The sequence below is a fragment of the Pristiophorus japonicus genome, chromosome 1 (assembly GCF_044704955.1).
Source record: "Pristiophorus japonicus isolate sPriJap1 chromosome 1, sPriJap1.hap1, whole genome shotgun sequence".
Classification (NCBI taxonomy): domain Eukaryota; kingdom Metazoa; phylum Chordata; class Chondrichthyes; family Pristiophoridae; genus Pristiophorus; species Pristiophorus japonicus.
Window position 1 is genome coordinate 42,887,079 of NC_091977.1, and position 14,416 is coordinate 42,901,494.

At 43.6% G+C, this 14,416-nt stretch overlaps 1 protein-coding gene across 3 annotated transcripts in view; it reads left to right on the forward strand.

Moving 5' to 3' along the window:
- The window catches only part of LOC139263065 (solute carrier family 22 member 4-like), a 191,827-nt gene extending 184,532 nt beyond the window's left edge, over positions 1 to 7,295 (forward strand). For all 3 annotated transcript variants that reach the window (XR_011593034.1, XM_070878595.1, XM_070878610.1), the window contains one exon: positions 7,106 to 7,295. Coding sequence is in view for 1 of the 3 variants with exons in the window: in XM_070878610.1 (XP_070734711.1) it covers positions 7,106 to 7,164 (59 nt within the window). In the remaining 2 variants the exon portion in view is untranslated. The remainder of the gene's footprint in view (positions 1 to 7,105) is intronic.
- The last annotated feature ends 7,121 nt before the right edge of the window (positions 7,296 to 14,416 follow it).

The following is a 14,416-nucleotide window of genomic DNA, read 5'->3' on the forward strand; positions in this document are numbered from 1 at the left end:
AAACTCACATTGTCCTGCAAGTCGCCTTAGCTCGGCGACGTAGCTCGCCACTTCCTGACCTTCAGATCGCTGGCACGTGTAGAACCGATACCTCGCCATCAGCACGCTCTCTCTCGGGTTAAGATGCTCCCGAACCAGTGTACACAGCTCCTCATACGACTTATCTGTTTGCTGCATCTTTGCGTTGGATTCGTATTCTCATCGCCAGTTATTGTGTTCCTAACACAGATGAGGCTGCACACAGGGAGGTTAAAGTAACAGTGACCTCAGTCTGTAATAAGACACTCCAGAGTGAGGAACAGGCCAAGGGATGCTGGGAGTGCATGCTTTACAGATACACAACATCAGGTGCTGTCCTCTCTCATGATGACAGCATTCTAGCTCCCACCACTGCCACTCCGTCTTTGCACTCCACCCATTCCAGATTGCTGCTGCCCATGCTGAGGTGGTGCAGTCCACAGCCAGACCTTCCAGGCCCAGGGCATCCAGCTAGGTCATCTACAGCCTCACAAACACAGTAGCCTTCAAGCAGCCTTGCTGCAGGCACTGTGGTCACAGTAAAGAGGAGCATGAGGTGTGGGGTGGGGTGGTGGGTTGGGGAAAGGGAAGGGGTGGGAAATATGCAAGTAAGTCCGAATAAGGACTTTTCCGAACATGGCCAGATGTTCACATCTTGTAAATATAATTGTACATAATTCATTGCTGATGTTTGACGCCTGATAATTGTGGAAGGGTCTTGGCATAATATGGTTCATGGGAGCTGGTCTTGCATTTGAGATGGGAGTGGCGTTTTTATATACATTCATTAAGTTGCTTGTGTATTATGCTGATTCAAGGGGCATTTGTTACTTTCTATGCAGCCTAATCCCACTTTCCATCTCTTGGTCCGTAGCCTTGTAGGTTATGGCACTGCAAGTGCATATTCAAGAAATTTTTAATGTGGTGAGGAGTTTTTGCCTCTGCTGCCCTTTCAGGCAGTGAGTTCCAGACACCCACCACCGTCTGATGAAAAGATTCCCCCTCAAATCCCCTCTAAACCTCCAACTAATTACTTTAAATCTATGCCCCCTGGTTGTTGACCCTTCAGTTAAAGGAAATAGGTCCTTCCTATCCATTCTATTTAGGCTTTTCATAATTTTATATACCTCAATAAGGTTTCCCTCGGCCTCCTCTGTTCCAAAGAAAACAACCCCAGCCGATCCAATCTTTCCTCATAGCTAAAATTCTCCAATCCAGGCAACATCCTTGTAAATCTCCTCTCTACCCTCTCCAGTGCAATCACATTTTTCCTGTAACGCGGTGACCAGAACTGCACTCGGTACTCTAGCTGTGGCCTAACTAGTGTTTTATACAGTTCAAGCATAACCTCCCTGCTCTTGTATTCTAGGCCTCGTCTAATAAAGAAAAGTATTCCATATGCCTTCTTAACCACCTTATCCACCTGGCCTGCTACCTTCAGGGATCTGTGGACATGCACTCCAAGTTCCCTTTGTTCTTCTACATTTCTCAGCGTCCTACCATTTAATGGCCCAGAAATTGCGGTCGGAGGCTTCCTGCGGGCAGATGCCTCCAACCTGAAAAATTTCTACCTGGTGGTCCCGGAGGAGCGTGAGATTTTGTTGGGGAGGCATTCTCTTCCTGCGCTGCGAAGCGCGCTCCCATCCTCCAGGTTCCCATGCAGAAGATGCAGTCACATGTGACCGCTCAACCAATCAGGTAAAGTATTCTCAATTAATAGCAATGGGAGCTCTATATCTATGAGTTCTCATTGCTATTAATTGAGAAAAAAAAACAAACACAATAACACCAAATAAAAATAAAAAACACACCTCACATAATTAAAATTAATTGAAATTAAAGTAACTAAATATAGAAACATAGAAACATAGAAAATAGGTGCAGGAGTAGGCCATTCGGCCATTCGGCCATTCGAGCCTGCACCGCCATTCAATGAGTTCATGGTTGAACATGCAACTTCAGTACCCCATTCCTGCTTTCTCACCATACCCCTTGATCCCCCTAGTAGTAAGGACTACATCTAGCTCCTTTTTGAATATATTTAGTGAATTGGCCTCAACAACTTTCTGTGGTAGAGAATTCCACAGGTTCACCACTCTCTGGGTGAAGACGTTTCTCCTCATCTCGGTCCTAAATGGCTTACCCCTTATCCTTAGACTGTGACCCCTGGTTCTGGACTTCCCCAACATTGGGAACATTCTTCCTGCATCTAACCTGTCTAAACCCGTCAGAATTTTAAACGTTTCTATGAGATCCCCTCTCATTCTTTTAAACTCCAGTGAATACAAGTCCAGTTGATCCAGTCTTTCTTGATATGTCAGTCCCGCCATCCCAGGAATCAGTCTGGTGAACCTTCGCTGCACTCCCTCAATAGCAAGAATGTCCTTCCTCAAGTTAGGAGACCAAAACTGTACACAATACTCCAGGTGTGGCCTCACCAAGGCCCTGTACAACTGTAGTAACACCTCCCTGCCCCTGTACTCAAATCCCCTCGCTATGAAGGCCAACATGCCATTTGCTTTCTTAACTGCCTGCTGTACCTGCATGCCAACCTTCAATGACTGATGTACCATGACACCCAGGTCTCGTTGCACCTCCCCGTTTCCTAATCTGTCATCATTCAGATAATGGTCTGTCTCTCTGTTTTTACCACCAAAGTGGATAACCTCACATTTATCCACATTATACTTCACCTGCCATGCATTTGCCCACTCACCTAAACTATCCAAGTCACTCTGCAGCCTCATAGCATCCTCCTCGCAGCTCACACTGCCACCCAACTTAGTGTCATCCGCAAATTTGGAGATACTACATTTAATCCCCTCGTCTAAATCATTAATGTACAATGTAAACAGCTGGGGCCCCAGCACAGAACCTTGCGGTACCCCACTAGTCACTGCCTGCCATTCTGAAAAGTACCCATTTACTCCTACTCTTTGCTTCCTGTCTGCCAACAAGTTCTCAATCCATGTCAGCGCACTACCCCCAATCCCATGTGCTTTAACTTTGCACATTAATCTCTTGTGTGGGACCTTGTCGAAAGCCTTCTGAAAGTCCAAATACACCACATCAACTGGTTCTCCCTTGTCCATTCTATTGGAAACATCCTCAAAAAATTCCGTAATACAATTGGGGAGGGCCAACAGAGGAAAGAGAATACACAATAAATGCTAGGTTACTGAGAAATGTAGAGGAACAAAGGGACCATGGAGTACAGGTCCACAGATCCCTGAAGATTGTAGGACAGGTAGATAAGGTGGTTAGGAAGGCATGCAGAATGCTTGCCTTTATTAGCCAAGGTTTACAATACAAGAGCAGAGAGGTTATGCTTGAACAGTATGAATGCACTAGTTAGGCCACAGCTAGAGTACTGCATGCAGTTCTGGTGACCACGTTACAGGAACTATGTGATTGCACTAGAGAGGGTACAGAGGAGATTTACGAGGATGTTGCCTGGACTGAAAAATTTTAGCTATGAGGAAAGATTGGAGAGGCTGGGGTTGTTTTCTTTGGAACAGAGGAGGCTGAGAGGAAGCCTTACTGAGGTGTATAAAATTAAGAGGGGCCTAAAGTGGATAGAAAGGACCTATTTCCCTTCGCAGAGGGGTCAACAACCAGGGGGCAGAGATTTAAAGTAATTGGGGGGAAGTTTAGAGGGGATTGGAGGGGAAATATTTTCACCTCGAGGGTAGTGGGGGTCTGGAACTCACTGCCTGAAAGGGTGGTAGAGGCAGGAACCCTCATCACATTTAAAAACTACTTGAATGTGCACTTGAAGTGCCGTAACCTACAGGGCTACGGACCAAGAGCTAGAAAATGGGATTAGGCTGGATAGCTCTCTTTCGGACACGATGGGCTGAATGACCTCCTTTCAAGCTCCAGCTTGACAGATGGGAAAAGCAGGTTTTCAGCGCATGCGCATTGTGCACTGAAAACCGACTTTTGTGATGCCTTCCCAGGTCCGTAGACACTCCGTACAAACCCAGGGAGAACGGGATTTCCAGGCCATTGTGTATTCCCTTTCCTTGTTAGCCCTCCCCAAATGCATTACCTCACACTTCTCTGGATTAAATTCCAATTGCCACTGTTCTGCCCACCTGACTAGTTCATTGATATTTTCCTGCAGTCTACAGATTTCTTCTTCGTTATCAACCACACAGCAAATTTTAATATCATCTGCAAACTTCTTAATCATACCCCCTATATTCAAGTCTAAATCATTGATGTATACCACAAAAAGCAAGGGATCTAGTACTGAGCCCTGCGGAACCCCACTGGATACAGCCTCCAGTCATAAAAACACCCATCAACCATTATCCTGCCTCTGAGATAATTTTAGCTATAACTTGCCACAATGCCTTGGATCCCATGGGCTTTTACTTTCATGACAAGTCTGCCGCGTTGGACGTTATCAAAACTTTCTAAAATCCATTTACACTATATCATACACACTACCCTCATCAAAAAATATCAGGGATAACTCCTCTGCTCATCTTTGAACTAGTGCCATGGGATCTTTTATATCCACCTGAGGGAACAGATGGGGCCTCAATTAACATCTCATCTGAAAGACGGTACCTCCGACATTGCAGCACTCCATCAATACTGCACTGGAGTGTCAGCCTAGATTTAGGTGCTCAAGTCTCTGGAGTGGGATTTGAACCCACAACCTTCTGACTCAGAGGTGAGTGTGCTACTCACTGAGCCACAGGTGTGGCATTAAAACATTATTGAGTATTGTGAAATGAAATGTAGCCCATAACATTTCAGTATCTCAAAGATTGTTAATTGGCGAACCCATTCTCAATCTGCATTCACAATAATGTTGCTTTGTGAGCTTGTTGATTGATATTGCGCATGGTATCCTGAGCTGAGTGCTTTGAATGGTATGTCAGTGAATGTTTTTTCCCACTATCAGCAAATTCCAAAGCTTTGATACCCAACATCAAAATAAACCGACTTTCAATGAGTACTTGCTTTGTCTACCTTTTTATCTTAGTTTGCTAACTGCAGTTTTCTTCATCATAACAAGATGTAGATATCTGAGCTGTCCCTTTACTCGAAGTCTAAAGAGCGAATAAACAAACGCCCAGGGAAAATCTTCACTGATTTAACAGATACAGTGACTTCATAGAAGAAAGAGAATCATACAAATTTACAGCACGGAAGGAAACCATTTCAGCCCATCGTGTCCGCGCCAGTTTAGATGCGGGAAGAATGTTCCCGATGTTGGGGAAGTCCAGAACCAGGGGACATAGTCGTAGGATAAGGGGTAGGCCATTTAGTACTGAGATGAGGAGAAACTTCTTCACTCAGAGAGTTGTTAACCTGTGGAATTCCCTGCCGCAGAGAGTTGTTGATGCCAGTTCACTGGATATATTCAAGAGGGAGTTAAATATGGCTCTTATGGTTAAGGGGATCAAGGGGTATGGAGAGAAGGCAGGAAAGGGGTACTGAAGGAATGATCAGCCATGATCTTATTGAATGGCGGTGCAGGCTCAAAGGGCTGAATGGCCTACTCCTGCACCTATTTTTCTATGTTTCAGACAAAGAGCTATCCAGCCTAATCCCACTTTCCAGCTCTTGGTCCATAGCCCTGTAGGTTACAGCACTTCAAGTGCATATCCAAGTACTTTTTAAATGTGGTGAGGGTTTCTGCCTCTACCACCCGTTAACGTAGTGAGTTCAAGATCCCCACCACCCCCTAGGTGGAAAGAATTCTTCTCAAATCCTCTCTAAACCTCCTACCAATTACTTTAAATCTATGCCCCCTGGTTGTTGACCCTGCTGCTAATGGAAATAGGTGCTTCCTAGCCACTCTATCTAGGCCCCTCATAATTTTATACACCTCAATAAGGTCTCCCCTCAGCTGCCTCTGTTCCTTAGAAAACAATCCCAGCCTATCTAATCTTTCCTCATAGCTAACATTCTTCAGTCCAGGCAACATCCTCGTAAATCTCCTCTGCACCCTCTCCAGTGCAATTACATCTTTCTGGTGACCAGAATTGCACACAGTACTCCAGCTGCGGCCTAACCAGTGTTTTATACAGTTCAAGCATAAACTCCCTGCTCTTGTATTCTATGCCTCTTCTAATAAAGGAAAGTATTCCGTATGCCTTCTTAACCACCTTATCTACTTGGCCTGCTACCTTCAGGGATCTGTGGACATGCATTCCCAGGTCCCTTTGTTCCTCTACACTTCTCATTTAATGTGTATTCCCTTGCCTTGTTAGCCATCCCCAAATGCATTACCTCACACTTCTCTAGATTGAATTCCATTTGCCACTGTTCTGCCCATCTGACCAGTTCATTGATACCTTCCTGTAGCTTTCTTCTTCATTATCAACCACACAGCCAATTTTTGTATCATCTGGAAATTTCTTAACATTCAAGTCTAAATCATTAATATATACCACAAAAAGCAAGGAACCTAGTACTGAGCCCTTCAGAACCCCACTGGAAACAGCCTTCCAGTCACAAAAACACCCATTATCCATTACTCTGTGCTTCCTGCCTCTGAGATAATTTTGGATCCAACTTTGCCTTGGGTCCGATGAGCTTTTCCTTTCGTGACCAGTTTGCCATGTGAGACCTCATCAAAAGCCTTGCTAAAATCCATATCCACTACATCAAACACACTACCCTAATCGACCCTCCTTGTTACCTCCTCAAAAAAATTCAATCAAGTTAGTCAGACACGACCTTCCCTTAATAAATCCATGCTGACTGTGCTTGATTAATCGAAATGAAGATTTATCCTGGCCCTCAGAATTTTTTCCAATAATTTTCCCACCACCGAGGTTAGGCTGACTGGCCTGTAATTACTCAGTCTATCCCTTTCTTCCTTTGTAAACAAAGGCACAATGTTAGTGGTCCTCCAGTCCTTTGGCACCATACCTGTAGCCAGAGAGGACTGGAAAATGATGGTCAGAGTCTCTGCTATTTCCTCTTTTGTTGATAGTGGAAGGATTTCAGTAAAGAACATCATGCAAAGTAGAGCACTTTTCATTAAGCTCTTGCTAACAAGCTATGAGTTTAGTAAATCATATTAATTTCATTAGTTATCTTTACACTTTTCTTGTTGCAGGTATAAGCATCATTACCGAGGCAGTCAAGCATGAAAAGCAGAGAAGGAACAATATTTGAAAATCAAAGTGGAAATCTTCCAAATCTTCTTGAAATGCTAACAGTCCCAAAGAATTATTACCTTTTATCAAATGAAATCAAAAAGTCTTAAAAGGAAATAAAACTATCAAAACTATTGAAATGAAAATCAATCACGACTCGAATATATACAATTTCACAAATGATTTCCATGTACAGAAATTTGGTGTGGTGATTCTAGCAGATGAACAAATAACGCCCAGGTATACCATTCCTCTGTCTGCTTTTAATGCAAGCATTCGCCTATTTATTTTAAACACGCCGATCTCCCATGGCATTGGGGAGTCAAGATCAAGTGCAGTCTTCAGGTGAAGCAGGGTTAGCGGGCAAAGGTTAACTGTCCCAGGGTGTACAGGTGTAATGCAGTCCATATTTTAAAATCATACATTCTATTCTTATTTTTATATACTTTGCTTGTATGTTATTAGTTATGGGTAAATAGCAGCAATTATGGCAATTTGGGAAGCAGAGAAGTGGAGTCGGTTGAAGCAGCGGAGTTTCTCTGCATCGAGTTGGGAGATAAAACGTAAAGTGCCGCCACTGGTGGGAGGGTGTAATTACAGCATGACAAATTTACATGTGCAGTTTCCATTATAAATATAACACTGGAATTTATAATGGAAAAGATGACACAAAAGTGTAAAAGAAACGTGACAAGCAATAAGGTTTTCTAGATAGGAAGTGTAAGATTGTAATATATTATGGATAAGTTAATGCCTTTGCTAAAATAACATACAAAGGAATGTCATATTATTATTGCTATTATTGCCAGCAGTATTTTCCAGGCTCTAGTGATTTATTGCTGTAATAATCAAAATATTGGTAATAAGAACCTGAATTTTCAAAAATATATAATGCAAGCACAGCATACATTTGCACTCTGTATCTTTATTGAATTTCTAACTAAAAGATATTCAAAATGCTTAAAGATTTATTTTAACCTGTGATGTTGCTGTTGTAATTGCTGTCTTATAGCTAGCTTGCGCATCCTTACTGAAGAGCTTTCAATTTGTACGGGATCAGTAGATTTGACACTTGTAGGGACCGAAATTGCCCCTTTCCTTTAAAGCCTGTTACCACCGGAAATCGCCGGCCATGCTGCCGAGTGCAATAACCGCCGACTTTTCGTGTAATGGCCACCATTATCAAAATTCTGCTCCTGCGGTATTCTGGTGGTCACCCGCTCCCTCCCACCGTTCTGCTGCTGCCAATCCGTCCTAAGTGCATCATCAGAGTGCGCATCGCCCATGTTCCCCAACCTGCAGTGAAATTCTGCTGAGAAAATCTTCTTTCCGCCGGGCAGTTCCAAAAGCTGCTTTTTTCTCAGACAGTGCAGTGAGCATGTGGCCTTCTGAAATGGCGATGCAGCTCCCATTAAAGGGAAAGACGCACTGCCGCTGCCGCCATGTTTTTTTGTCGGCCGACTGCCACGTCGGGCCTACAGTTATGCCCCTGGGTTCGGCCGGGCCGCCAACATACAGTCTGGCAACCCCTCTTGGGCGTCAGGCCGCTGGCCCAGCAGAAACCCTCCCAGGTGGCCCAGAGGATCAAACTTTAAAAATCGCACAGGCTCTCCCCTTTAAGTGAAGGGGAGAGCCCTGGTGCCGTGAGCGGCGGACACTACACCTGCCCCCAACTTCCGCCCCTCTAGTGTGCTCACCACCACATATCCTCCCCCATTATGAGCGGCTTCTGGTCCGCCAAAAAAAAAGCCAAAGAGCGGAATTTTGCTCAAGGGGCCACCTTATTCACCGCGGAGGCAAAAACATTAGAAACAGGGTGCGTGCGTCCCATTTCCAGTGGTGGGCAATTTCGGCCCCATAACCTCATACATAATGTTTTATGAATTGTCCATTTTCATGAGGATGAAGCAAATTAGACACGAGTCAGTCTTCTTTTTAAAAAAATGAATAACAGGTTGAATGTTAAAGGATTCTACCAAGTGAGTGGCTGAACATTTGAGTATCATACTTTAATATTCATGGCTGTAATGTACAAGTATTACATTTCATTGTGGGAAATTACAAAAGAATTCAACCTTCAGTTTTTGTTGGAAACTATTGCCATTTATGGAAAGAGATATTTTCCTACTTTGAAATGTACACTTCAGTTGTGACTAAAACAGACTTTCCTCATCAGCAATATGATATTCAAAGTAATATTGTCTGCAGGATATTGCTTTCCAATGTATTTTATTTTGTTAAGAGAAATAAGTGGAGACTTTAAAGATTGAATTAGTGCAGAATTCAGAATGTACCAGTCTTACCATTATAGATGTTCACCAGCATGTACGTTGTATATAAACCAAGCAGCTGCAGGAATACTGGATGCTGCTGTATGTTTGTGCACCACCTCTGAGACCTGGGTTTCAATCCAGCCCGTACTATTGGAGTGACAGTCTCTCTCTTCTCTGACAACTGTAAAGGACCAAATGAGCTTTGACATTCTCAAACCAGTTCCTAACAGATGTATGAATCTATAACTATGCTCAAATTGGCACTAGATGGGCAATATCATGGTCAATCTTCCTCAATAGAGTTGTTGACTCTGTCTTTTTAGTGAAGAACACGTTCCACTGTCTAATACTATCCTTATCTACCTGCAGTGATTCAGTCGTTGATTAGGAATGAACGACTCTTATCTCTAGATAGAAAAAAAAGACTTGCGTGTATACAGCACAAATTTCTCAGAAAATCATCAAAGTGTCTCAATTAATTACTTTGAAGTGCAGCGATTGCTATTATGTTGACAAAACTGGCAGCCATTTTGTACACAACATCAAACAAACAGCAGTGCGGTAAAATAAAAAAATATTATGCATATGCACAGCGGACTCATCAGAGTCCAAACAAGAAAAGATGGGTTACTGTTTCAGGTGCAGATCCTGTAGCAGAACTGGGGTTGAGTTCTGATGAAAAGATTCAAAGAGATCGGGTGTCCCCAAAGGAAATAGAGAGATTTAAGTCCCCAAATGTATTTTTTCTTCTCAGATAATTTTTGGTATATTTAAATTGAAGGTTGATTACTGATGACATAACTGGAGAACTGGCTTTGAAAAACTTGCCACTGGTAATGCAAATAAGCTGGATTCATTTGTGTCGAAAATAGGATAGGACTTGAAAGTTGTTGCTTCGCAATTGTTTCTAAACATGCTAGTAATGTTCTGACATATTCTTAAGCAAATAAATTCCTTCAGCTATTTTCCTCAATAATATTAACACCTCACTTTTTAATATAATATTAACACCTCTCATCTTCCAAAGTTCCCTAGATTCTGGAAAGATTCCAGCGCAGTGGAAAACCGCAAATGTAATGCACCTATTCAAGAAAGGAGGGAGACAGAAAACAGGAAACTATAGGCCAGTTAGCCTAACATCTGTTATTGGGAAAATGCTGGAATCCATTATTATGGAAGTAGTAGCAGGACATTTAGAAAATCAAGCAGAGTCAACATGGTTTTATGAAAGGAAATTGTGTTTGACAAATTTAGAAGAGTTCTTTGAGGATGTAACGAGCAGGGTGGATAAAGGGGAACTAGTCGATGTAGTGTATTTGGATTTCCAAAAGACATTTGATAAGGTGCCACATAAAAGGTTACTACACAAGATAAGAGCTCATGGTGTTAGGGGAATATATTAGCATGGATAGAGGATTGGCTAACTAACAGAAAACAGAGAGTCGGGATAAATGTGTCATTTTCAGGTTGGCAAACTGTAACTAGCGGGGTGCCACAGTGCTGGCGTCTCAATGATTTACAATCTACATTAATGAATTAGATGAATGGACCGAGTGCAATGCAACAAGTTGTGAGGTGGACACAAAGAGTCGACAAAGGGATATAGGTAGGTTAAGTAAATGGGCAAAAATTTGACAGATGGAGTATAATGTGAGAAAATGTGAGGTTATCCACTTTGGTAGGAAGAATAGAAAAACAAAATATTTAAATGGAGAGAGACTACAGAATGCTGCGGTATAGAGGGATCTGGGTGTCCTCGTACATGAAGCACAAAAAGTTAGCATGCAGGTACATCATCATAGGCGGTCCCCCGAACGGGGATGACTTGCTTCCACATGAGTTCACAGATGTTTCAATGAAGGATCCGATGGTCCAGTCTTGAACTCTGATTGAAGGGTGGAAGATGCCTGTGCATGGATTTTTTTAACGTGTGGTGACTGTTGCACAGAGGCCACCACACAGGCTTGACAGAACTAGGCCTTTATCCAGTGGTGAGGGTTAACCAGGACGACTGGAGACCTGCTCTGCTGCACGGACCTAGTGCGCACACATATCGCCGTGTGGGCTGGCCTGTACTGCCCCTGAGCCCTCGGCTCTTCTAGGCCCCAAAACTTACAGGAGCTTGAAGGAGCATATACAAAGTGACACACATGTGCCCAACCTTCAAGCCTATTTGTGTGTTGCTGAATGACCATGCTTCACACAGCTAGATTACAGTGATGTTAAATATGAAGTGTTAGTGCACAAAGTCTATCAACTGTAAGTTGCAATTGGTATATGCACCCTTCTAAAGCATGTGTATGCCTGGAATGAAATGAAAAATTTATAAGGTTGAGTGAGGGGTTCCAAGTGTTGTCAGTAAATGTGGAACAGGTTGGCAGGTATTCTTGGATTATCTACCTGAAAAATAGTATTTTTGACCTTACCAGATTCCTTAAGGAATGTCATCTACTTTTTTTAATCTGTTCTCAGGTGCTACAGGTAATGTACACAGGATTGATGCTAGTCACTTGCCCTTCCAGCTATACTGCACTGGACTGCAAAACTGGATGTCCAACTATAATTTCTGTGCGGTTTCTCATCCACTATAATTTTGGTGGAAGATCAGCGGAAATGCTAGAGAAACCTTGTAAACAGTCAGTTACGTTGTTTCTCCGGGGTTTCCATTAACCTAATGCTACCTATTTACAACAATAGATTGGAGAGCTCCCGCAGAAATTCTACCCCATTGTGTTTTGAGCCTTTTTTTGAAATTTCTTCAGAGAAAGGATTTGAAAAAGAGTTACCATTCAAACATTGGGGTTTAAAGCAAAGTGGTATTCATATAAATACATTTTTAAAAAGCATTGAGACAATAGGTGGTTAAAATACTAAGGGTCCAGGCATTGAAGTTTTTGCCCCAAATAATGAAAACAGTAAGTAATTTGTTTGTCTGTCTTAGTAATCGGTAAGTATCTTACACCCATTGTATTGGGCAGTCCGTGGTCCCAGGTGCTCAGCAGAGGTTATCTGGCATAGGCCCTGCCCTTGAGTTGTGAATGCAGGAAGATAAAAACAGAGACAGAAACACTCACTGGCAGTCAGGTTTTTCAACAGATGCAACAAGGACAAGCTTTCACCAGGCTCAAAAGTTTAGAAAGAAGAAGTGAAGTTAGAAGTTATTGAGGTAGAAATTTGTCGATTCCAGACTCGGCACTGCACAAGATCAAGAGGCCCAAGAGCTATGGTATTTGGTCCTCAGACCTCATCAACGTACTTGGGGCGAGCTGCCAGCTCTGGTCACAGCACCACAGCAGTTTGCCTGAGAGAAAGCCCGAAGAGGGAAGTTGGAGTAGGCTACAGGGCGGAGGGGTAGGGGAGGGTTAGTGGGGCCGTGGGGAGGTGGTGATTGAAATGCCTCTGGAGCCAGAAGAGCACTTCACAGGCAGCATTAAAAAACATTTTTTCGAAGCTGACCTTTCGTTGGTGGCCGCTGTTGAAGAATCCTGAGTGAGGCAGGCCCGACATCTGCCCTGATCATCACTAACTAATTTCACCAAGGGGTCCTTTAACCAGCATTAGGTCGCTAATTAGCATATTCAAGGTGCGTAGCCCTACGAATTTAGCAGTTCTCATCGGATGGTGGCCTCATAATGGCCTCAGCAAAGCTAGTGGAAGATAGCTGCTGCTCATGTGGTTACTCTTGAGATGGTTGTAGCCGGTGTGCTCGAGCCTGTGAGGGGCCAGCTTCAGTACCTCAGCTTCTGCAGGGACAATCTGACCCAGCTGACTTCCTAGCACTATGGTGAGTACTGGTTGAGGGGTGGTGAAGAAATAGACTTTCTGGCATCCTGAGAGAGGGAAACATGTATTACTCCCATTGCGTCATTGTGACTCCTATGAGACTGGGGCTTATCACTTCCACTGATCTGTGGGAGAGCAGACAGCAGGAGATGAGTGAAATCTTAAAAACCCCGATCAATTTGCTCCAGCATCTCTTCAAGGTGGACATCTGCCTCTGCAAGGCAGATGTTTGTCTCTCCATGACGAATCACAGGTTTCAGCCCAGAGTCTGCATGGCAGCTGTTTGAACTTCCACCAAAGCTTAAAAGACTGGTGACCACTATTTGAAACAGATATTTACAGCACGGAAGGAGGCCATTTCGGCCCTTCGTGTCTGCGGCAGCCGACCAAGACCCATCCAGCCTAATACCACTTTCCAGCTCTCAGTCCGTAGCCCTGTAGGTTACGGGACTTCAAGTGCATATCCAAGTACTTTTTAAATGCGGTGAGTGTTTCTGCCTCTACCACCCTTTCAGGCAGTGAGTTCCAGACCCCCACCACTCTCTAGGTGAAGAAATTTCCCCTCAAATCCCCTCTAAACCTCCTCCCAATTACTTTAAATCTATGCCCCTAGTTGTTGACCCCTCTGCCAAGGGAAACAGGTCCTTCCTATCCACTCTATCCAGGCCCCTCATAATTTTATACACCTTAATCAGATCTCCCCTCAGCCTCCTCTGTTTCAAAGAAAATAACCCCAGCCTATCTAATCTTTCTTCATAGCCAAGATTAACCAGTCCTGGCAACATCCTCGCAACTCTCCTCTTGTTGTGAGTGTTCCACTGCCGTGGTCAGGGGATGGTGGCCGGCGTTTCAGTAAATATCCACACCAAGTATTGCCCCGTATGGTGTCAGTATGTGGAAGGTGCTGTCCCGCTAAGCTGTGCCACGCAGTAATCTGAAAGGTCCCGCGCAGGCAGCTTACCAACTTTTACATTGTAAATACCGCGCATGTGCAGAAATTTAAAGGGAGCGCGCATTAAAAGAAATAGACTGTGCAGCACAAAGAGAAGCTTACAGGGAACATTGCTGGTGACACTGACTCTCTTTGTGAGGGCCAGGCTGTAGCATCCTTGGAGATGGCCACAATCTCCAAGGCAAAATGCTAATGCCATGCAACAATGACGCCACACAGGTTGGAAGCAGAAGGAGTGCTGAAACATAGAAACATAGAAAATA